Source organism: Carassius gibelio, chromosome B2 (assembly GCF_023724105.1).
Source record: "Carassius gibelio isolate Cgi1373 ecotype wild population from Czech Republic chromosome B2, carGib1.2-hapl.c, whole genome shotgun sequence".
In the NCBI taxonomy this organism is placed as follows: domain Eukaryota; kingdom Metazoa; phylum Chordata; class Actinopteri; order Cypriniformes; family Cyprinidae; genus Carassius; species Carassius gibelio.
The window spans coordinates 13,118,496-13,140,755 of NC_068397.1; the positions used below are offsets into that span (position 1 = coordinate 13,118,496).

The window sequence follows — 22,260 nt, forward strand, 5'->3', positions numbered from 1 at the left end:
TAACACATGGGTAATGGTGAAAGGAAACTAGAACATATATATATACTATAAATATAATTTTTGCCTAACCATTTGTTCCAAATGGGGGAAAATGTTCTTTATATTTAAAGGACTACAAGACTTTATAAGATAGAATTTATAGTACTTTATATATAACTTTATATATATATATATATATATATATATATATATATATCTTTACATTTTCTATGAATAGGGTCCAAATAAACTGGAGTATGGAGATACACAAAAAGAAATCATAATTATTCAAGCCCAAGTTCTTTCTTTACCAGGAGCTACAGCACCTGCTTGGAGAAAATGGCCAATAAAAAGTAAACTCTTGGTTTATATTTTATAGTTAATTGAACTATTATTAGCATTTATGAGCCATGTGTCTTTTGATTTATGAGCAAATTAAAGTCTGTTATTAACATTACTGGAAGAGACTTTTACATGTTGAAACATGCATAACAAATGTTGCTTAAAATATTAATTTAGAAGCTGCAGTGTTTTCTAACAAGCTGCTAAGGCAAACATTTGCAACTTCTTACAGATTTTCTGAGTTGGCCTTGGAATTGAGGTCATAACTGAACAGCTGTAGAAGCCAGGCCATTAGAGGCCAATTATATTTGCTTGTGTTGGATTTTTAAGGAAATAAAACATTTCAGAATTGCAAAAAGAGTTTCAAAAGAGTTTAAAATCATGTGAGTTCATCATCATCAAAAAACCACTGAGAAACCCTAATAATGATCACAAGATCAGAGGCATTATGATAGCAAAATGTTTATTATGTTAACAAAATGTCTATTTACAGCACACCATCCTGTTAGGAGGCGCACTCATTGTTTTGTCATTCTGGTTTTAAGTCATTAAATAAACAACTCAAATGTCATTAAAAAATAAAAGGGTTTAACTTGCGATCTTTTTAAAACTTGGACAAAAGAGATTTGGCAGGATACAAATACGCAGAGAAGATAAAAATCAAAAAGGGTGCCTCGGCATAGAAATATTAACAATTGTTATTTATCCATTTGTAAAACGGTGCATATAAAATCCATAGATCGAAACACACAAAATTCATTTTAAAACCACAGAACTTAAACATCTCCCCTGGAAATAAAGGTATGCTAATACAAAAATAAAACCAATTTGAAATGCTTACAATTCGAACAACATCTTATTAGAAAGGCATCTTATTATCATTTTTAATCTTGCTTCCCCTGCCAACCACGTTTATTCTTGCAAGTGTGTGTGTGTGTGTGTATATATGTAGACATTACATTTGCTTAAATCAGTGTGCTTTCTGGCTTGGTGAACATAATGAGCTGGTTTTAACACCTGCTTTAGGTCTATGAAATATTCCAACTAATCTTTGAGGATCGAACTGGTCTTAATTTGAACCTCTGAAACTAGATCCCAGGGTTCAGTCTGACAGCATTACTGCTTTCCGAGTAACACCGTGTGATAATATTAGCTCTATCCTTCAGTGCAGGACTGCAACACTGTGCAATAGAGAAAAAAGAAATGCGAGAACAGATGTTGTATTGTAGCAGCTTGTGCCACATTGTATCCCTTCTAGTGCAGAACGTCCCGTCTACAAAACAAATTATTGCACTTTGAATATTAAAATCCAGCATCACAAAATAACCAGTGAACATGATAAAAGCTTAAAGGTCTGATTTGGGTCGAAAGAAAAAGAAAGGAAAATGCTGAGGTAAATGTAAAACCCATTTCATGATTCTATGATCATTTTGGTGCAGTTATCAATAAAAAACGTCTTCCACTACTACCTTCACTCAAAACATGCCAACTAAAACGAATACAAAACTAATTCGATGCCAGAGACAAATACACGGTCTCACCAAATGATCGAATCATGAAGACGGACAACTGCATCTTTTTTCTCTCTATGAAATGCCGGGGTTCTCCTTCGAGAGAGATGGACGGTGTGAGGAAACGATTTCAGTCCGTCACTTTGGCGGCCTCGAAGTTGACTGCCAGTTTCCGGTTTTTCCTCTTAGAGGCCGAGCCGGGCGTGTGAGGATTGGGGTTCTGCCTGGGCATCTTGGGTGTGGTGGGGTCATGGGCGCTGACGGGTGGGGGGGTTTTGGGGGCTGATGTGGGCTCTGGGGCAGAAGCAGCCAGTCCAGCGCCTGGGGTCTGACCTGCATAGGCAGGGCTTCCGGACATTTGTTTTCCCTCTTGGTTCTTGGTTCTGCCTGAAACTCGCTTCTTGGTCACCTGAAGACACAAAGGCATGTTACAGCTACAGTGAAATACTGTAGTGTAAACAAACTAAAAAATACAGCATTCTATAATAACAACCTGAATACACGTGTGTACATATTCACTGTTTTCCAAAAAGTTTTAAAGTATAGTTTCAGGCAAAAAAATTTTTTTTTTTAATTTACTGAATATTTTTTTTTATAAATATCATACATGTTTCTGGAGAGTTCCACCACATGAATTTTTACAACCTGAACTAACCTTGACTGGTCATAAACAGATCAAACTACCTAACATTTTAAAAGACATTTTGACCTTGCTGCACATTCATGAAAGTCATATAATAACCTGATATTCATGTTTTCTTCTTTGCATGTCGGTTGCACAACAATATATTTTAAAACCTCTTTTTACCCTATTTTTCGGACTATAAGTCGCATCAGTCCAAAAATACGTCATGATGAGGAAAAAGACATAAGTCGCACTGGACTATAAGTCGCATTTATTTAGAACCAAGAGAAAACATTACCGTCTACAGCCGCGAGAGGGCGCTCTATGTCTTCAGTGTAGACTACAGGAGCACTGAGCAGTATAGAGCGCCCTCTCGCGGCTGGAGACGGTAATCTTTTCTATTGGTTCATTTCTCTTAGTTCATTTCTATTGGTTCATGTCAAATTAATTTTGATAAATAAGTTGCACCTGACTATAAGTGGCAGGACCAGCCAAACTATGAAAAAAAGTGTGACTTATAGTCCGGAAAATACGGTATATTTATTTGTGGCTCACAATCTATTTATCTAACCCGCTTTGAGATGCTGAAAACACTGGATCATGAGCTGCACGTGTAAATGATCACAGTGCCAAGCTTCGTTCTGTATTTTTGACAACATCTTTAAGGAGTTCTCACCTGTAGGGGAACAAACTGGTTGTGGGATCCGCTGGCTGCTGATTGCACAGGGGCCCGTGCTCCTGGGAAAGTTCCTCCATAGAACGGCTGGCGCTGGTGGGGAAACTGCATCCCCCAGTGAAGAGGTCCGTAGCCTTGTGGCGGCATCAGAAGACCACCTGTGTAAGCAAAGCATCAGATCAAGTGTAAATGTAAAGAACATCTGCATTAAAAGAACAGGATTTAACAGAAAAAAGACAATACGACTCAGACCTGCTGGCTGACCAAACATGGAGGGATGAGGAGCAAGTGGCCTCATCTGCTGGACTCCGGGGAATATGGGAGGAGGCAGTGGGAACGAACCCAATGAGTTCTGCAGAAGACGAGATGATTTCATTCGGCAGTCAACAAGTACTTACTAAAAAAAATTATTTTAGAGTGTACTGTATTCCATTTAGACACATAATTCATTCTATCACAAGAAAAGTCAAGTAGTACTACCATATATTGAACTATTGATACACATAGATTATTTCTGAACTAAGAGTTACCAATCGTTGAAGGGCAAAGAGAGCAGCTTTCTCTTTAGCTTCGGTTTCAGATGGACACTGAGGACCGTGAACCAGCAGGCCATTCGACAACTTCACCTGACACACTGTAAGACTCTAAAGAATAAGACAAAAAGAGCGTATGAGATGGAAAGAGGCGGCGGAAAAAATGAGCTCTTATTTACTGAACTACATACAATTTTGAGCTTGAAATCTTTATATGAACTTTCAATATTCATTCATCATGATGGCTTGGGTATTGAGCATTTTAGGTATTACATTTTTCCTCCAACTTTCTGCTAAGAGTTCTTGTAAAGATCTAACTAAATTATGATTTTTCTGCAAATCTATATTTCTATTGAGTGACATACAGCTGTTCTTTTGTTTCTCAAGCTACACAGATATAGGTGGAGTTTGGGAGATGAACCAACCTGTCTGTTACGGAGGAAGGTGAACTCTGGAGGTCCCATCCCAAGCCCCATGCATACCCGCCCGAGTTCAGTGGCCATGTTTGGGAGGAGGGGTGGCTGGCCAGCCAGAGGAAGAGGAGGAGGAGGAGGACCCACTGCTGGTGCATCAGTCTGAGGAGTATTTATCCGAGCAGCTGAGAGACAGAGAACATTCACTTATAATTATTCACTGTGCACATCTCAGATTGAGAATTAAATCCTCTATCTGATATAGTACAGTTCCACGGCCTGAAATCTTACAAGACTGATTCTGGATCTGATTGGACACAATGCAGTACCTAGTTTTTTGCTGGAGCGTCTCTTGCTCTGCTGTTGGGCACTGGAGCTTGCTGAATCCTGGCCACCAGTGAAATCAGGGGCAGAGGAACTTGGTCCAGAGCTGTCAATCTTCAACATTTCTTTCAATACCAGAGTTCCCTTCTGCTCCAACGAAAATAAATAAAAATAACTTAAAACATTCAAAGACATTTAAATAAGCATACTTTTCACTCTTTTGAGCTGCAGATATGAGAACCCTGGATTACACACCATGGCAAAGGACTGTGGGGAAAGAGGCTCTTCTGATTGGTTCTTGGGCTCTGTAGGTGGCTCAGGATCCTTTGAGATCTTCAGATTGGCTAAAAGCTCCTCAAATTCTGTAGATGCCTGTAAATATATAAATACTAGAAGTAAAAAATGTATTATACTAATTAGAACAATATAAAAAAAACTAGCAATGGCTCATATAATCATTTCCACATGACTCACGCACAATAGTGAAAGTGGACTGTGTATTTTAGATTGGCACCTGCATATCAATCTACCTCTTAGCTTGGATTGTCATAGTCACGCGGTCGGATTTATTCAGATATGAATTGAATGTGAAGCCAAGAACGGATAGTGATGGTTTATTTGTAGCTTTTATCTTTCCAAAACACGGTTTGAAATGATGTAGATATGTTTTCAACCAAGTATAAAAGGTCCTTAAAGGGATAGATCACCCAAAAATGAAAAATCTGTCATCATTTAATTTTCTTTTCTCTGTTAGCTAAATCTCTTTAATCTGCTTAATCTGTCTTTTGTGTTTGGCATTAGACTTTAATAACACTGAACCCCAATTACCTTACAAAAAAAAAACCCTCAGACTTTTATTGAAATCATCTTATTTTGTGTTTCACAGAAGAAAGGCAGGCAGTCATACATTTGACACTAGGAAGAGTAAATTAGGGCAATATTAATTTTTTGATAAACCATCCTCACAAACCACAAACCTTATTTGAAGGCCCTTGTACGACAGCCATATTCACATCCTCATTTCTCTTCAGAAGTCTAATATTTCCACCTGAGGCCTGCAAAAAAACAAAAAATGTAAAACTTATTAAGCATTTAGTATACCCATAAAAGAGAGCTACTCTATAAATGTGAAAGTTAAAAGGTCATCTTATTGTTGACAGTGATCAAATGCTAGGGCTTGACAGCTGACTCGTTCAGTGCAGTGGTGTATGAAATAGGAAAACATACAAGTGTGTTGGACGGGTCGTTGCCTTGGCTTTGTTTACTTTTTCCCTCCAGCTGTTGCTGATGTGGCATCGGTCCACTGCTTTTTCCAGCCTGTCAAAAATAACACCAGGTTAATGTCATATACTACATATAAAAACCAGAGCTATTTTAGTATCATTACTGTACTCTTAGTATTTATGAATATTTTGAATCAGTTTTCATTTAAACATTTTAATTAGAATTAAAAAAAGAAGCAATTTTGTGTTTTAGTCTTCTTTTAGCCTTTTTTTTTTTACTTTTTTTTTTTTTTAATGCCTGTTTAGTTTTACTTATTTAGTAACCTTAAATTTACAAATTTTCCATTTCAACCTAAATTAAAGAAAATAACCTTCTTTTTTCTCTTTTCCAATTTATTTTTGTTAAAAAAAAAATTCCAGCATTTTTTTGTTTTTGTTTATAATAACAACATTGATCACAAGCACACAGATTAAGACAGAGTTACTTACATTATTTTGCCAGTGAGCTGGGGGTTTCTGGGGCATTCCTGAACTCTGAAGAGTCTGCCATACATTGCTGAACTCTTTCTCATTACTCGAGCCCTAGTGGAACACAAAGAAAAGTGCTCTAATGGATCCTGAATAATCCCCAGAGCAGTCAGACCTATTTACCTCACACAATTCATACCTTGTGTTGGTTTTTCTGGTTGAGGGCTTTGTGAGGCGAGTTTCTGTTGCCTTGAGTGTCCGTCCTGAGATTAAAACGGCCATTTTGCTGCTGTCAATTGAAATTCAACACCATCAGATCTTCACATGGAACAACATATTTCCTTTTGCATTATTGAAGGGGAACCAGTTGGCACTACATAGATTTCTACTTAATAATCACACCTTAATATTAAGACCTAACATTTGAGTTGTGGTGCTCATGAAAATCTGGGTCATATCATTTCCTGAATCTCCCTTCATTTTAAAATAATGCATTTATCGCTAGATCACATTCACCAGACAAATACTGCTTGATTTATTCCTGCAACCTTCCTGTTACTAATATATATATATATTCACACACACAAACACACACACACACATACTGTATATAGGTCAAAGATAAAAAAGGTTATCAAAACAAAGTCTAATACTGCTTAGAATTTTGTTTTTTTCTCCATACATTAATGTGTGTCTTGTTTAATTATATTTCTCTGAGCAAAAAAATAAAAAAAAAATCTTTGCAGGGAAATTTATAACCAAAACTCTATTTAAGGAGTATCAAACCGCTGTCCCCAAAAACTTACTAATCTTAATTTTAAATCAATACCTTTGTCTTTGCTACTATCCTTCAAACAACTAGGTTTTATCCATTTAACAGCAAAATGTTTTCAATCATTTAAAATATAATACAAAAAATATGTAGAGGTCAGAATAAGTATATTGTTTCACTTATACATAAATATATCGTTTACACTGAATGACGATAGAACATCATTTCATTCATATTTTGAATACAAGTTATTTTAATCATTAAAGCAGGCATTTAATATGCTTTTCATACATAGGAAATCACTTTTATAATTTTGATTTGATGAAGACACCAAAATGGGATATTTCGTCTTTGACCCATATACTAGATAGAATAAAGAAAATAAATAAAAAGCTATATAAAATCTAAAAGTCAATCTGCCATTATGTCATTCAAAATCTATTCATATGAATCAACTGAAAAGTACAGAGTCCTAGACAAGTTAAATCATCACAGTCCTGTGCTAAAGTCCAAAAGCTCTGCTCCAGAGATACTGGAGTGGAAAGGAGGATCTTTATGACCTCTTTGCTAGTGGGGTATTAGTAGAGTCACTGAGGGTCTGCTTATGAGGGATGAATGTGCGCCCATTACCTGCGTCGGTATAAACGGTGAGCGTGGCGAGTGGTTGAGGCCGCCCAGCTGGCTCTTGTGTGTGGGATGGGATGAAGAAGAGGGCTGGGGTTTGACGATGGCAGTGAGTTTGTGAGAGCCCTGCTCCTTTCTGCTGCCGTGGCTCATGTTGATTAAGGCACTGGGGGGCAGTCGATAGCCTCGCCCCGGAGAGCACCTGCACACACACACACACAACAGATGCCTATAAAACACCGTCTAACACTCACATACATTACCACTTAAAGAATCATTAAAACTGATTTCACTCTCACAGTTTAACAATTGAATGTGTCCATAAGGAATAAAAACCTTATTTCTAGATTTGCATCATCCAGTGAGAGAAATAACTTCTGTACCTGACAGTGAGTCCTCCAGCAAACTCCTCATCAAACAGCACTTCGTACAAAACTTCGGCCTCACGTTCAGCTGATGGAAACAGGAAAGACCATGAATGAAGGACAAAACGAGATGTAGAAGCACGCCAGAGAGTTTGCATTAGGGTTTACCTCCTTTGATACCAATGATGGTTCCTCGAAGGCCGAGGGGAACAGAGAAGCTTTCTCTCACATTGACAACACGGTCAAACAGATGATACTCTGCGTCAGGATCAGGAACAACACCGTGCTGCTGCTCCAAAGGCTGCACACACACACACACGCAGATTTTCTCTTTCTCTCTGTCTATATGTATACAAGTAAAATAAATAAATAGATAAACACATACCCTAAAAAGCAGGTGGGGCTTCACAGTGACCCGTACTTTCTTGTTCATCTTCTTTGCCTGTGACCCACACACATTCAACACATCATCCACAGAAAGACAGGAATGACTATTGTGATTGTTGAGGTTTGTATGGGATCACCAACCTTGGTTTTTTCCAGCTCCTCTTCAATCTTCTCCACGATGCCAGTGTCCAGGATCTGCAGATCACATGAAGCTCGGGACGAGGAACTGACTGGGTGGTTTTTCAACCAGCCCTGGATCTCCTGGACCTTTTCAGCGCTATTTAAATCACCACAGTGGTAAACAGTCATTATTATCAAGTCTGGCAAGAGGACTTGCATTCTCTGTACTACTGCTCGTCTAAAACGGATTCAGAACACACCCGTTCTCATCTTCTCCTGGCCAGATGTCATCTTCGTAAAAGACGTCATCGTGACTGTTTCGTGCTACAAAGTCAAACAGCTCTGAATATCTGAGAGACAAGGACAAATTAGGATTATTTTTTTAAACATTTGCAAAACCACAGGTAGCACACACACACAAAACCTCCAATACACATACACACCTCTCTAAGTATTCAGCTAAAAGTTCCCCTACGGCAGCGGAGTAGAGCCACTCTTTCTCGGTTCTCTTGGTGTAGCCAGGAACTTCCTCATTCTTCTTGTTGAACTTGAGATTAAGGCCCACATTGGCTTTCTGCTCTCCATGAGGACTGTACAGAGCAACATTTGTTTAAACATTCATTTTTAGGGAAATAAAAACAATTTAGATGGATAACTAATCCTAAAGGTCCTTAAATAAACCTGTTGTGGAGCTAAATACAGTGATTTTAAATGAAAATATCAACGACTAAATGTAAACCCTGGATCTTTCATTGTTTAAAGGTCTGAATACTTCTGAAAGGCAGTGTATTGAGAGTACATAAAAAAAAAAATGCATTGTTTTATTCCCTGACTTTCTCTTGGATCCTCTTCCGATGAAGATGCTACCGGAGAACCTTGAGACGAGGTAGCTGGTGATACCAAGGCGGGAGGCGAGCACATACCCAGGACTGTACTTCACAGAGTATTTCTGAACAAAAACAAAAGACTATTGTAAAATCTGAAGACAAAAGCCATATGTAGAGTGTGAAAAATAAATGGAAGTAAAATAAACTGAAGAAAAACATAGAATAGTGCAAACTGGGCACAGACTCGAGGCTTACATGCTGGTTCTGTATTAAGGCATCAAGTTGAGGTTCACACGGTACGGAGAAGACCACTCTAACCCGTCCCTCACTGATGACATCACTAGAATCTTGCACCTAAGCAAACAGAAACAATGCTACATGACTGTCATTACATAACAACTGCAGCTGGTCTGGAGGGAACAAAACAAGTACATACATCTCCCATTGCGCCGTAATACGGGTTTCCAACCATAAAGACAACGGTTCCTGGGGGGAACAGCTCCTCCAGTGTCTTGAAGCGTGCCAATGATGAATCAAAGGCTTTGATATCCTGAAGTGAGAAAACAGCACACTTAAAACATCAACAACTTTTAGATTTATACCAAGATGCAGGTTCTTGGTTACAATTCCTGTTTAATTTTGGACTGGTGCAAATATTTACCTTCACGATGGTCTGGTAGGGATAGGGCAGGACCTGTTTGGCAAACTGCTTTTCCAAATGGACCTTTCCGTTCTGACCAATGACATACTTCCTGCCTGTCAGCAGCTGGGCGTATACCACCACATCCGTCTCTTTGATCACAATCCCTTTGCGCTTGCTAAAGCTGAAAAGCAGATAAAGTAATATGTCACATATGGACGCTGAAAAAATCACATGCACACACACTTAGCACTGCAGAATAAAAAAATATGCAAAGCTTTCTATGACCTGAACATGCATAGCTAAGGTTAAGAATTGCTACTGAAAAATTAGTTAATACGGTATAGATACCAGAGCCTATAGGCATGAATGTTGACAGCAAACATTAATACATCACTATTCAATAACATGAATAAAAAGGGCCGCGTACTGCTCTGAGAGGCCTTGCACTTCTTTGACCCACTCCTTCTGCTCTTTATCAGTTAGATGGGTGACTTCAGCAGGTGCTGGAGTGTTACCCAGATACAACATCTGTGATCCTGATGGTTCATCTAAATAAAACCTGCAGAGAAGGAGTGAGACGCTTTTTTAACAGAGTTTGAGTGCGCTACATGACTCTACATGACAGCAAATCACTTTGAAATATCAATTCAGCAAACAAACTTACTTTGTTTCTCCGTCTGAAACAGCTACAACTCGAGCTTCCATCAAATGGGGCCAGTTCACGAACAAAGACTTTCCAAGAACCAGTGCTGCAACATCTTCCACCTGCAATGAAGAGAAACACATTACCGTAAAACAACATGCATTTAAAAGAGACCTGTTAAGTCCAAGTAAAAAAAAAAAAAGGAATGAACCACAATGTGTCAATATTGTCACTGCACCCAACCAATAGAATATAGAAAATAACTTGACTTTCTGAATACACTGCAAAAAAGCCACACTGGATTTCCAATGCAAATGTCTAAATATTTCCAAATATCAAGGTACATGTCAATAACAATTATATATTTGTTTTAAGCCAAAACAATAAAAAGAAAAAAAAAAACTTAATTTTGTTTGTTTGCATATCAAATAAATGTATCTTGATTTAAGTATGTTTAATCATTTGCATTAGAAAACAAAACAAATACTCAAATTCCCAACATGCAACATTTAATGCCATGATTTTATGAATTAACTAATTCCCTTTTAAGGCCTTAATTTTTTGGGAGGACACAAGACTTGCAAAAACCTTGCAAAATGTAATTTAGTGTCTAAGATAGTCCTAAAAAGTCATTAAGAAATCATCAAGTCATTAAGAAATCATCGAGTCATTAAGAAATCATCGAGTCTCTAAGAAACTTCAAGTCTAGAACTCAAGCTGCCTTTAGTGTGAGGGGACAATAGCCCACCTGTCCCATTTCCTGGCTGGCTAAAATCTCCAGTATCATGTTCTCCCCTCTGCTGCTCTGTTGAAACACCATCACTCCACTTTTCTTCTTATAAAACTGTGTGAGAGAGAGAGCAGGAAAATTAATCCTGTGATGATCAAATGATCCTTTTAATGGCGATCAGTAGAAGTGACAATCTGCAGACAGTCAGATTGAAGATGGTTTACTTTATGACGGATGTGCTGTAAGGTGGGGAAGCCACAGAAATAAAGAGATCCTCTGTCAATCTTATGCGCTACATGATCCAGTGACACACGCCAGGCATCCATTGGGATCGGCGTTTGCCTAAAAACAAACACAGTGGATGTTATTTCCAAAAGACGGCAAATAAATAAACCAAGCTCTGACGCTGTTCTGAGTTTAATGATGTGAAGTGTGAAGTACAAATGGAAACAAGAGACAACATATTAAATTGAAAACATTACACATAAATATCAACAAAGCTATAAATAATGATTAAGAGTTGTTAATTGTGAATTGAAAAAGTGGAAAAATAAATACAAAACTGTTACACTATATCAAAAAAGTTATTCATTCATATTATATTAAATAATATGAATAATATGGATTTTAAATTGTTAATTCATGTGTTAATTACAAAGTGACAAGTGTAAAAGGTAAATACAGAATTGTGATACCATATTAAAATGAAGGCAAGATATTATTATTAATAACATTAAATAAGGGGAAGAATAAATAATTAGGAATATAAATAATAATTTCTGTTAATTATAAATTGCCAATATTAAACAAGAATGTATGCTAATTGAATGCAAGAATGTAAGTGCCAAGTGTAAAGGTAAATACAGAAATGTGACATTAAATTGAAGGCAAGATATTAATATTATTATTACTAATATTAAATAAGAAAATAATGAGTTATTAATTAAAATTTCTTTGTAAAGTGCAAAAGTAAATAGAGAAATATGACACCATATCAAAATGAAGGTACAACAATAAAACGCATAATAACTAGAAATTATAATAATTAAAATTATCTGTAACTATAAAGTGAAAAGTGTTAATGTGAATAGATATAAGTAAGTATTAACACTAGGGGTGTAACGGTACGTGAATTCGTACCGGACCATTTCGGTACAGGGCTTTCGGTACGGTGCACGTGTGTACCGAATGACCCAATGCAATATTTTGTGTGCGGGAACATAGGTACATTTTCGTGTTTCCAAACGAATATATTAAGTGGCGGAAGTCTCCGCACAAATCCCGCCCTGCAGCTGATTCCGGTGACACACTGGCTGCATGGCGTGAGCGTGGCGTTTCTGCTTGGTGTCAGTTGCTTCGCGTTTTCTGTGTCTTTACGCACCAGAATCGTGTCTGGCGCAGCGCTGGTGTGCTGCTGCTACTGTAGGTGACATAGAGGGAGGCCGCCGACAGACCAGGATCTTGTCTTCACGACAACAATATCTATACTTCATGTTGAGCATAAATATAAAGCCTACTGATAAAGGACACCGTCAACAGTATTTACAGCAAAATAGACTATGTTTGAAAGGTGCAATATGCCAGTGTGTCACCGGCCTAAGGTTTTCAAAAGGCATCACACGAGTGTGAACATCACTACAACTAGGAAAAAAGATTGTAATTCAAACACAGCTCCCGTCGGCATTTAAACAGACATTTGCTCTTAATTCCGATCGGTCCAATGTAAGAAGGAAACCTGAGCAGGTCTAAAAATTTAAACTGTTGATGCTGCAACTTTACACTTTGGAAAAGTTAAATAGGGTTGCTCCGATCACAAATCGGCCAATCGTTATGCGCATCTCGTCAGTAAAGCCGGTTCTCTTATCAGCGGTAAATTCCATCAGGTGCGTGATTTCACATAGAGCAGCTGTTACTACACAGAGCCATTGTTAAAGGCATGGTAGGTAAAAAATGTATAAACAACTTTCTTCCAAATTCGTTTAAACTTTCTATATATATCAATGCACAATTAAAATGTAAGTACTCTGATAAAAAGAGTATAAAAATCGAGTGACTCTAGACCATTTAATCTGTATTAAACACAGCTCATTATTTCCATTCGGGATGAAACACAGGATTGGCTTAGGCCACTGTCACTCTCTCGCAACCATGGCAACCACACTTTTGCCACACATGACCTGCCCACTTGTGCGCGTACGTTTGATTTGAGGAATTCAAGAGGCACGGATCCTAGGAATACCAAAACAATTGTAGAGAAACAGCAAACAAAATTCACAGTACCGGCCTATGCAGTTAGTGGAATGGAAATGGAATGGAAATAATGAGCTGTCTTTAAAACTGTCATGAGAGGTCTACAGACACTCGATTTTTATACTTTCTTTTTCAGAGGACTTACATTTTAATTATGTATTGATATAGAAATAAAGTTTAAACAAATTTGGAAAAAAAGTTTTTTTATATATTTTTTACCTACCCTGCCTTTAATAGATAAGATGCGCAAATAAACACTGAAAATGAAGTGGATTTGCGCATCTTCTCAGTATTTTATTTCTTATTCTTTTTTCATTTTAGATATATTTTATGAAAAAATATTTTAAAAAGTGTAAACAAATTGTAAAAAAAGTTTATAGTAATAAACAACATGCAGTTTAATGTTTGCATTTCTTTCCCTTACTGTACCGAAAATGAACCGAACCGTGACTTTAAAACCGAGGTACGTACCGAACAGTGATTTTTGCATACCGTTACACCCCTAATTAACACTAAAATAAAATGAGCGCATGATATATGATTTCTTATTTGGTGAAATGTACTGTGGCATGCAGATCCAGGACATACCTGACATGGCAGTGGACGATGTTGGGGAAGAGTTGGGGGAGGGGGGAGTTGTAGACATAGTCCAGCTCTTTATCAAAGCAGTAGACGGCACACTCGGTATGTCTGTTCCTGGCCTTCTCTGATGGAGCCAGTTTATGAGAGTAGGGCTCCATAGCAGCTAACAAGCGTTTCTGAAAGCAAACGCACATCATATCATGCAACTGCACTTCCATCAAAGCTTTTATGGAGAGATACACAGTGAATGCTGATGTTTAAAGCACCTCATCGATAAACGGGATGAGCACCACGGCTTCCCACTCCTGCTGCTTGCCGTTCAGGTCCGTTTTGAAGTCTTGTGGGTAATACTCAACAATGGGTGAGCCAGGCGACGTCATCAGATGCTGTGGAGAAGTCAGTGAATGAGGGAGAGTTTCTGACAAACAATGACGTGATGGAGACACGAAGTGTGTGTGTCACCTGGTAACACTGAGGGAGAAGGTCTTTGCTGGCTGAAGGCAGGACGCCCAAGAGCTGCTCAAACGGCATGAAGGGTCTGCCCAGATCAAATGTCAACTTGAGACTAGCCACGTTTCGCACATCAGAAAGGAAGGGGGCGTAGTGGTTAGGATAATACCTGTTGTGATTTGAAAGAAGAGCAAGACCCAACATTAAATCAAAATCAACCCAATCTGCTTTCTTGTTCCTGGTACTTACACTGCATTATTAATTGTAATATAGCATTTTTTAACATTAATGTGCATTTAGGAACCCAAAATAGGCCAATCATCTTCCCATACTTGTAATAATAAGCGCATATCAAAAAAAGAAGCAGTTTTAAAGGCTTAAAAAAACACTCCAAATTATTTTTTAAATAGGCTCATTTTCCAACTATCCATGAGTTTTGGAATTCATTAAGCCAATCTCCAGGTCTAGCGGTAGCATTTTAGCTTAGCTTAGCATAAATCATTGAATCTGATTAGACCGTTAGCATCTCACTGAAAAATGACCAAAGAGTTTCGATATTTTTCCCATTTAAAACTTGACTGTTCTATAGTTACATTGTGTACTAAGACCGACGGAGAAAATCTCAACCTTTGATTTTCCATTGGTCTTCATATACAATGTAACTTCAGAAGAGTCAAGTTTTAAATAGGAATAATATTGAAACTCTTTGGTCATTTTTCAGCGAGATGCTAACGGTCTAATCAGATTCAATGATCTATGCTAAGCTAAAGTGTTATCGTCAGACCTGGAGATTGGCTGAATGGATTCGAAAACTGTAAAACTCAACTGTTTGACTCTAGGGGAGTTTGAAAATGAGCATAAATAAAATGATATTGTTCTTAAAAATCAATTTTAGTGAAATATAAAAACTACAAAAAAAGCTTTACATTTTATTTAATAACAACAACTATTATTATTAACAAATAAACATAGCAATCCTGTTTTTTTAAATATTTTTTAACAGAACAAAAATATTTCCAAAATCATGCAGCCCTATTTTTAGCAAAAAATTATAATTCACTCTCTGTCTCTCAGCTTACCAGCTCCAAGACTGAACTCCATGGTAGTAATAATGCAAGATCCACTGGATCCCCTCCACGTAACATCTAGCCTGATTGGCCAAAAACTCACTGCAAGGTTGAGACAGAGAAAATGAGTCTTCATAAGAACTATTCGTTTCTGGATGAAGAGAAAAGATCCTTCCATCTTTTCCAAAATTCAAATCAATGGGGACTTACTCGGAGACGACTTCAACGCCCATCTTGGTCATGTAGTAGGTGCGCTTATACTGTCGAAACTCTGTTTCAAACATGTCATCATCCTCACCGTCCTCCTCTGCGCCTTCTAGTGCATTGTGAATAATATTAAAGAAGCTGAATGCTTTAAAATGTGTGTTATTGTCTGATTACACTTCATTTTACAGTATGTGCATGCAATTTTACTTGGATTTAATACAGTTAGGTTCAGGGTAGGTACCCAGTTATTATAGTACCGTAAGTACATAGTACATGTATAGGATTCAAAAATAAAGTGCTTGAACAATAATCATCAGTGATGGACTTGGGGTTTGGGATTATGTACCTCTTCCTGGAGTGCTGTGAGAGTCCCCGACTCCATCAAGAGCAGCGAGACACAGAGAGTCATCCGAAGGCTGAAAAAAAAGAAAAGGATCACTTAACAAAAAAAAGGACTCTTATTTTTCTTTGTATTGGACCTTTCTTGTGTGAAACGTAAAAAGGATCCATAATTTTCACATTGATCTTTTCCATACAATGAGTTCATCACAAGCTAAAAAAAGCAGAAATATAAAAAGTACAACATAAGTGGTCAATGAGTAAACAATGACTTAAATTCCAGTTTATTCGTCACACAATGAGATATCATGTAGCTCATCTAGGTAGTGTGCATGAAACTGCTGCTGACAGTGTCAATATACATAATCTGAGAAGCACTAGTTAACAGTAATAAATAGTAGCTCACCCAAAAAATTTTATTCTGTCATAATTTACTAGCCCTGAGTTTATTTCTTCTGTTAAGCCAAAAGAAGATATTTTAAAGTATGTTTGTAACCAAACAGTTGATGCTAGCCATTTGACTTGCAAATCAATGGCTACCATCAGCTGTTTGGTTACCTACATACTTTAAAATATCCTCTTTTGTGCTCAGCAGAAAAAAATAATTCATACAGGTTTGGAACGAAATGAGGGTGACCAAATTAATTTTTGTTTTTGGGTGAGCTATGCCTTTAAATGACACTGTTTCAGTCAATGACTACGGCTGAAGTTGGCATAAATGTTGTGCATCATAGTTCTTTTTTTTATTTTTATTAAAAATGATAAATAATTTTCAAAAAATGTAATTATGTTAAATATTTATTACAGACCAGCTAAAGAACTACACAACGCAGACAGCATTGCTACTGCTCATTCATCAGAGCCCTATTCATGAAGAGACAAAAGAGGTATATAGCAGGAATAGTGACACAATCATTTAGAAAACAGGAACCTGGTAAATAAAACTGACCCTGACTCACATGAGACAATGGCGGCAGCACATGGTTACTTCTAACACCCCCTCTTTTAAACAAGGATAGGCTGCTGAATTTTTTTTGTGATGATTTTAAATGCAACTAGGATAAATGCATGTGTGCTTAGGTATATCATCCATCTGGCTGCAGGCTGACAATATTCACCTTGCTCTTCTTCATGTCTTTGGCACCAGCCTCCTCAGCTGCCAGCCCAGCTGCTTCGTTCAGGTATTTGTTCCCCACCTTACTCTCAAACCACTTCAGATCTACAAACACCTCGCTGAAGTGCTCCCGGTCAAACTGAAAACAGAGAAGAGAGTGATGAATGGGGTGAATTGACCTCCTCTTGCAGTAAATAATGGATTGGGAATCATAGTTCTCATTTAATGTTACAAGTGTTGTCAGTGTTGTGCAAAACATAGTAATTTTTTTTCATTTAACATTTTTTAAATAAAATAAAATCCAAACACTCACATCTGACAACTTCTCAAGGTACTTCTCAAAGTTGGCAAGGTTGAGATGACCATTTTCATTCAAGTAGCCTGATAGAGATGACAACAATCAGCATCAGCTTTACACCACTGACACAAAGTCGCACGTGCTTGGGATTCGCAGGTGGACCGACTCACCCCCCAGACTGGGCAGCACGCTGATGTAAGTTCGATAGAGCAGCGGCAGTGCATCGTGATTGATGTGCAGGTGAGGAAGATGAGGGATGAAATCATTGCCAACCAAGAAACCCATCAGAACCCAGTCGTCTATGATCCGCTCCAGGTCGTACTCAAACGAGATCTTTTTCTAATGGAAACAGATGAATTTATGACCAGACTACAGGTCAGTGCATTGCTTACAACAACTCTGTCCAGATTTGCGCTGATCACGCCATATGAGATATGATCACACCATATGAGATTACATATTCTCACCCTGAGCTCTGAAAACTCATAGTCGATGTATTCCCTCATAAGGGAGAGATGAAGCAGGTGAAAGGTCGTCTCCTCAGGAGCTGTTATCCTACAGACCAGAAAAAAACACATTATTAAAGGAACACAAACTTTCAACTTGGCGCGATGAAAATAATGATACACTTACCTCTTTTGTGACTTTTTGCCTCCGAAACGAACCTCCTCTCTGAGGAGAGAAAAATTAGGCTCATGGCTGGTCAAGCCAAGCATTATCTACAAAAAAAGAGAGAAAGGAGGAGAACGCATGCTTAAAATGAATACAAAAAAATACCTGGACAATGATAGGGATGGGCATTTTTGGCAATTTCTCATTTCGATCATCGACAGGTTTCTTGATTACTCGGGGGCGGGGCATGTGCAGGGGGCGGGGCCTGACCATAACGAAGATAATGACTTTATACCAATAAACTGAAGCCTGTTCTATGAGGCATCCTATGATATTAATCAGATAACTAAGATACATCATAACATAACTTTTATCTTTAACTTTTTTTTCACGTGCTATAGCAAGAGAGAGAGAGAATGCAGGGTGCCACCCAAAGTGCTGCTATAACCAATCCGAAAAAAAGAAAAATTCCCAATCATCGTTTTCATGATCGATCATCGCTGTCACGGCCGAGTACTCGAGTACTTGATCACTGTGGCACATCCCTAGACTATGACCAAAATGTTTCAGTTACACACAACTGTACTCACCAGGTCGGCATCCAGACCATAAAGGCAGTGCCTTGTGTTTGGGTTATGACCCGGTTTGGTGGTCTCAGAACGGATGAACTCCATGATCTTGTGCTCTCCTTCACCAGGGGTCTGAGGAGAAACGGGAATCAGAAGGACGTCCAAGAAACACACATGACACGAAGCTCTGAAGTCACCTAACTCACCTCATGACCAGACAAATACACATTCACTCCCTGCCATGCTTTGTCTGTGGACAGTTTATTGTGAACAAAATATTTAAGCTGTTCCTGTAGCCTGGCCATGAAATCCGTTCCTACAGAAGTCAAGAGAAACAGATCACTCAAGACATACTACATCAGGATTTGTCAGAAAAAGTCCCATAAAAATCCCCAGACACCCAGTAACAACCATCCTATCCATGATTTAGAAACCATTGACAAGTAAAATGTAGACCTTAACCAGCTTTTTAATTGTATGCCTTTAAAGTTATATACAATGCTATACAATATACAATGACTGAAAAATATATGTATTCAACATCACTAGGACAGAATAAAAAAAAAATAAAGTAGCACACAAACCAGGGGTGATGCAGTTAGAGTCAAATCTGGCCTCTGTGGGCAAGACTTCACCCTTCTCCAAGGCCTTCTTGATTTTCTCCTCAGCTTCTTTTGCTGACCTTTAAAACACAAAGAGCATAAAATAAACTTATTTCAGCATTTAAAAAATTAATTTTCTTGATGCAATGTTGTAAACTTTTAAATAGACCCCGACCAATATATTGTTTGGACAATTTTATTGGCCGAATTGAGCCTTTTGCAGATATATCTGTGTCTGTGAATATGCTGACAATATATATATTTTTTTTACAGAACATAAAATGCAAATAAAATGCTTGTAAATGGTGTAATTACATAGTTTGTGAAGCAGAGCACACTCTCCATCGTTTGCTACTGGTGACCAGGAAGAAATGCTTTAACGCTTAAAGAAACACTCTTTGTTTTTAAATAGGCTCATTTTACAAATCCCCTGGAGTGAAACAGTTGAGTTTTACCATTTTTTAATTCATTCACACAATCTCCGGGTCTGGCGGTAGCACTTTAAGCTTAGATTAGCGTAGACTATTGAATCTGATTAGACCGTTAGCATCTCGCTCAAAAATTACCAAAGAGTTTCTATATTTTTCCTATTTAAAACTCGATTCCTCTGTAGTTACATTGTGTACTAAGACCGCAGAAAATGAAAAGTTTCGATTTTCTAGGCTGATATGGCTAGGAACTATACTCTCATTCCGGTGTAATAATCAAGGAACATTGCTGCCTGAAAATAGTCCCCAGCTAGTTTGTGTTGTTGAAGCAATAGCAGAGTTTGGGGAATATTTTCAGATGCTGCGTAATATCACTGCACCAGCTGCACCGATGGTACGGCAGCAATGTTCCTTGATTATTTTGTTTACTCCCGAATATCGGTATTAGTCCCCCCCCGAAAAAAACCATATCGGACGGGCTCTACTTTTAAACGGTAATGGTGTGTGTTGTTTATCTTCCCTAATACAGTAATTTTTACACTTATATCATTGTATAAAAAAGCTGTGCAAAAAGAACTGTCTTTTTAAAATACAAAAAAAAACAAAAACGTTTTAATACATGACCCGTCACAAAACATCAAATAAAAATCCTTAAGCCTTTCATATTTCAGTCTAAATTCATATATATATTATGTTCAGGTCTTCTGCTATACCTGAATCTTCTTCCACGTTGCTGGTTCATCTTGGCCCTGGGTGCAACCCCATCGACAGCCATGAAGAACACTTTCCTGGGCTTAATGATTCGAAAGAGCACCTCCAGGTAGTGAAAAATATCAGCAAATATCTTCTCTTCAGAAATACGGAAGTGTACGTCCTCATCATTGGGGTGGGAACACTGGTGGATGATCCCATTCATATCTAAGTATAGGTTGTCAAACTCTGGGATCTGCAATGAAAGAGAGAACACAAGTTGGCTGGCATAAACTTGACAAAATATGGTTGTCTTAAGAAAAAAAGGGGCATTTGTTTAGTTAAAGAAAAAAAAAAACTTTGTACTGCAACACATTTAAGCAACTTTAAGATAAAGATGTGAATAAATTCTATTATTATACGGAGATCATATACTGTGTTTAGTCTAAACTAAAACCTTAAATCTAAAACTCTTAAATATGTTTTTAAGAATAGTAAAAGTTGTAATAAAATTAAAAAATTTATAAATTATAAAATATTAGTCGTAAAACCTAAACAATGAAAATGACAAATGCTGCCTTTGCAACGAAGTGAAACAAAGCAGTTTGTTGAAGTTCTAAAAATTACTCAAACTGAAAAATAAAATAAATTCTATATATAAATATAAAAACGAATTAAAAGGACAAAAGCACATAACGAATGACAAAAATTTAAATAAAAACAAAAACGTACACAACTGAACTACTATCAATTTATTCATTTTTAATTAAAGAGCCATTTAAGGTGAATTGTAAAGTACATTCAGCTAATACATACATCAGTCTGACATATCTCTTAATAAAAACGTTGTCTTATATTTAACACTCATTAGAGTTTGAAAAGGAAGGCATGATGGTAGTTCTTCACTATTCAAAAAATAATCTTGTGACTTAACGTTATATGTTAAACGACAAATTGTAAAAACACACCTAGTAGGTTAAATATGTGCTTTATTAGTGTCGTTATGAATAACGGTCAGGAATGTTTCTGATTGGGAACACGAATCACCTGCTAACGTTACAGTTTGAGCTAGTGTTCCTCGTCTCAGCTGTCTGGATATTTATTACTGATAGCTCGTTCAAAACCCCCTCTATACAAAACATCTTCGTGGTGGAGGGCCAGTAAAACTAAGGTTTTGGTGCTTGTTGTGTGTACGGTTTGAGCTTCTGTTCACAGAGCTGTAATGATCTCTATGCGGCCTGTTATATTTAGCCAAACTAGCTCACCTGATGCTCTTTGACAACTTCACTCAGACACGGATACCGCTCCGATATCCATCGATAAAATTTAGGCACTCCCATCTTCTCATGTAAGTCTTCAAACAACAATAAGGAAGAGAACCCTTAATCTGAAGCCAATGTTAGTAGAATTTCATAGACTGAGGGTGCTAGTCGGTTTTGTTTCTGTATGAGCTGTTACTGTCCAGCCAATAAAACGTCCGTGTGGAAACTCGCGTGTGTAACATTTTATAATATCGTTCCGACAATCATTAAACACAAGACACATTAATATTAAATAAGATAAACGTCACAGAACTAGCAAGATATGTAAGAGAAAATCTGCAAGTATTTATGTAAAATTATGTAATTTTGATAACGATAAGAAAATATCCCAGAACATTACGACCAGCACACTCTTCCGGCAGAAACAAATGCTGCCACTAGGGATGTGATGTAATGTGAGAAAAAAGAGGAAATTTGACACGACAACAACTCACTTTCTTGGCCAAGGTTAAGCGTAGTTCACCAGTAATTTAGGCGTACATGCTGTAAAAGTAACTTATCCTCGATATTGCTTTCTGAGTCATT

At 37.5% G+C, this 22,260-nt stretch overlaps 1 protein-coding gene across 2 annotated transcripts; it reads right to left on the reverse strand.

The window, feature by feature from the left end:
* Window positions 1-767: 767 nt before the first annotated feature.
* Window positions 768-21,903, reverse strand: LOC127950876 (5'-3' exoribonuclease 1). 2 transcript variants are annotated; one of them, XM_052548234.1, is made up of 42 exons: window positions 21,679-21,903; window positions 20,437-20,669; window positions 19,278-19,375; window positions 18,900-19,009; window positions 18,715-18,825; window positions 18,146-18,231; window positions 17,980-18,067; window positions 17,683-17,851; window positions 17,528-17,595; window positions 17,219-17,353; window positions 16,108-16,177; window positions 15,765-15,867; window positions 15,567-15,656; window positions 14,500-14,656; window positions 14,304-14,423; window positions 14,044-14,213; window positions 11,430-11,547; window positions 11,224-11,319; window positions 10,497-10,597; window positions 10,260-10,391; window positions 9,851-10,013; window positions 9,626-9,739; window positions 9,445-9,543; window positions 9,196-9,311; window positions 8,806-8,952; window positions 8,623-8,712; window positions 8,384-8,519; window positions 8,241-8,297; window positions 8,024-8,156; window positions 7,874-7,943; window positions 7,497-7,692; window positions 6,294-6,383; window positions 6,116-6,208; window positions 5,631-5,720; window positions 5,381-5,458; window positions 4,659-4,775; window positions 4,409-4,550; window positions 4,092-4,264; window positions 3,664-3,777; window positions 3,386-3,485; window positions 3,134-3,291; window positions 768-2,241 (listed from the first exon to the last, which is right to left on the reverse strand). In XM_052548234.1, exons 1-42 carry the CDS (start codon window positions 21,751-21,753, stop codon window positions 1,963-1,965), a joined length of 5,085 nt encoding a protein of 1,694 aa, XP_052404194.1. In that variant the 5' UTR covers window positions 21,754-21,903; the 3' UTR covers window positions 768-1,962. The 2 variants fall into 2 exon arrangements, with proteins under 2 accessions (XP_052404194.1, XP_052404192.1); XM_052548232.1 differs by having other exon boundaries at window positions 15,765-15,870.
* Between the last annotated feature and the right edge of the window lie 357 nt (window positions 21,904-22,260).

Excerpts from the sequence above, each read along its gene's own strand:
- LOC127950876 (XM_052548232.1), bottom strand. The coding sequence starts at position 21,753 with ATGGGAGTGCCTAAATTTTATCGATGGATATCGGAGCGGTATCCGTGT. Across the intron at positions 18,232-18,714 it reads ATGGTCTGGATGCCGACCTG|ATAATGCTTGGCTTGACCAG; the intron begins GTGAGTACAGTT and ends CTTTTTTTGTAG. Across the intron at positions 14,424-14,499 it reads TTCTCCCTCAGTGTTACCAG|CATCTGATGACGTCGCCTGG; the intron begins GTGACACACACA and ends ACTTCTCCACAG.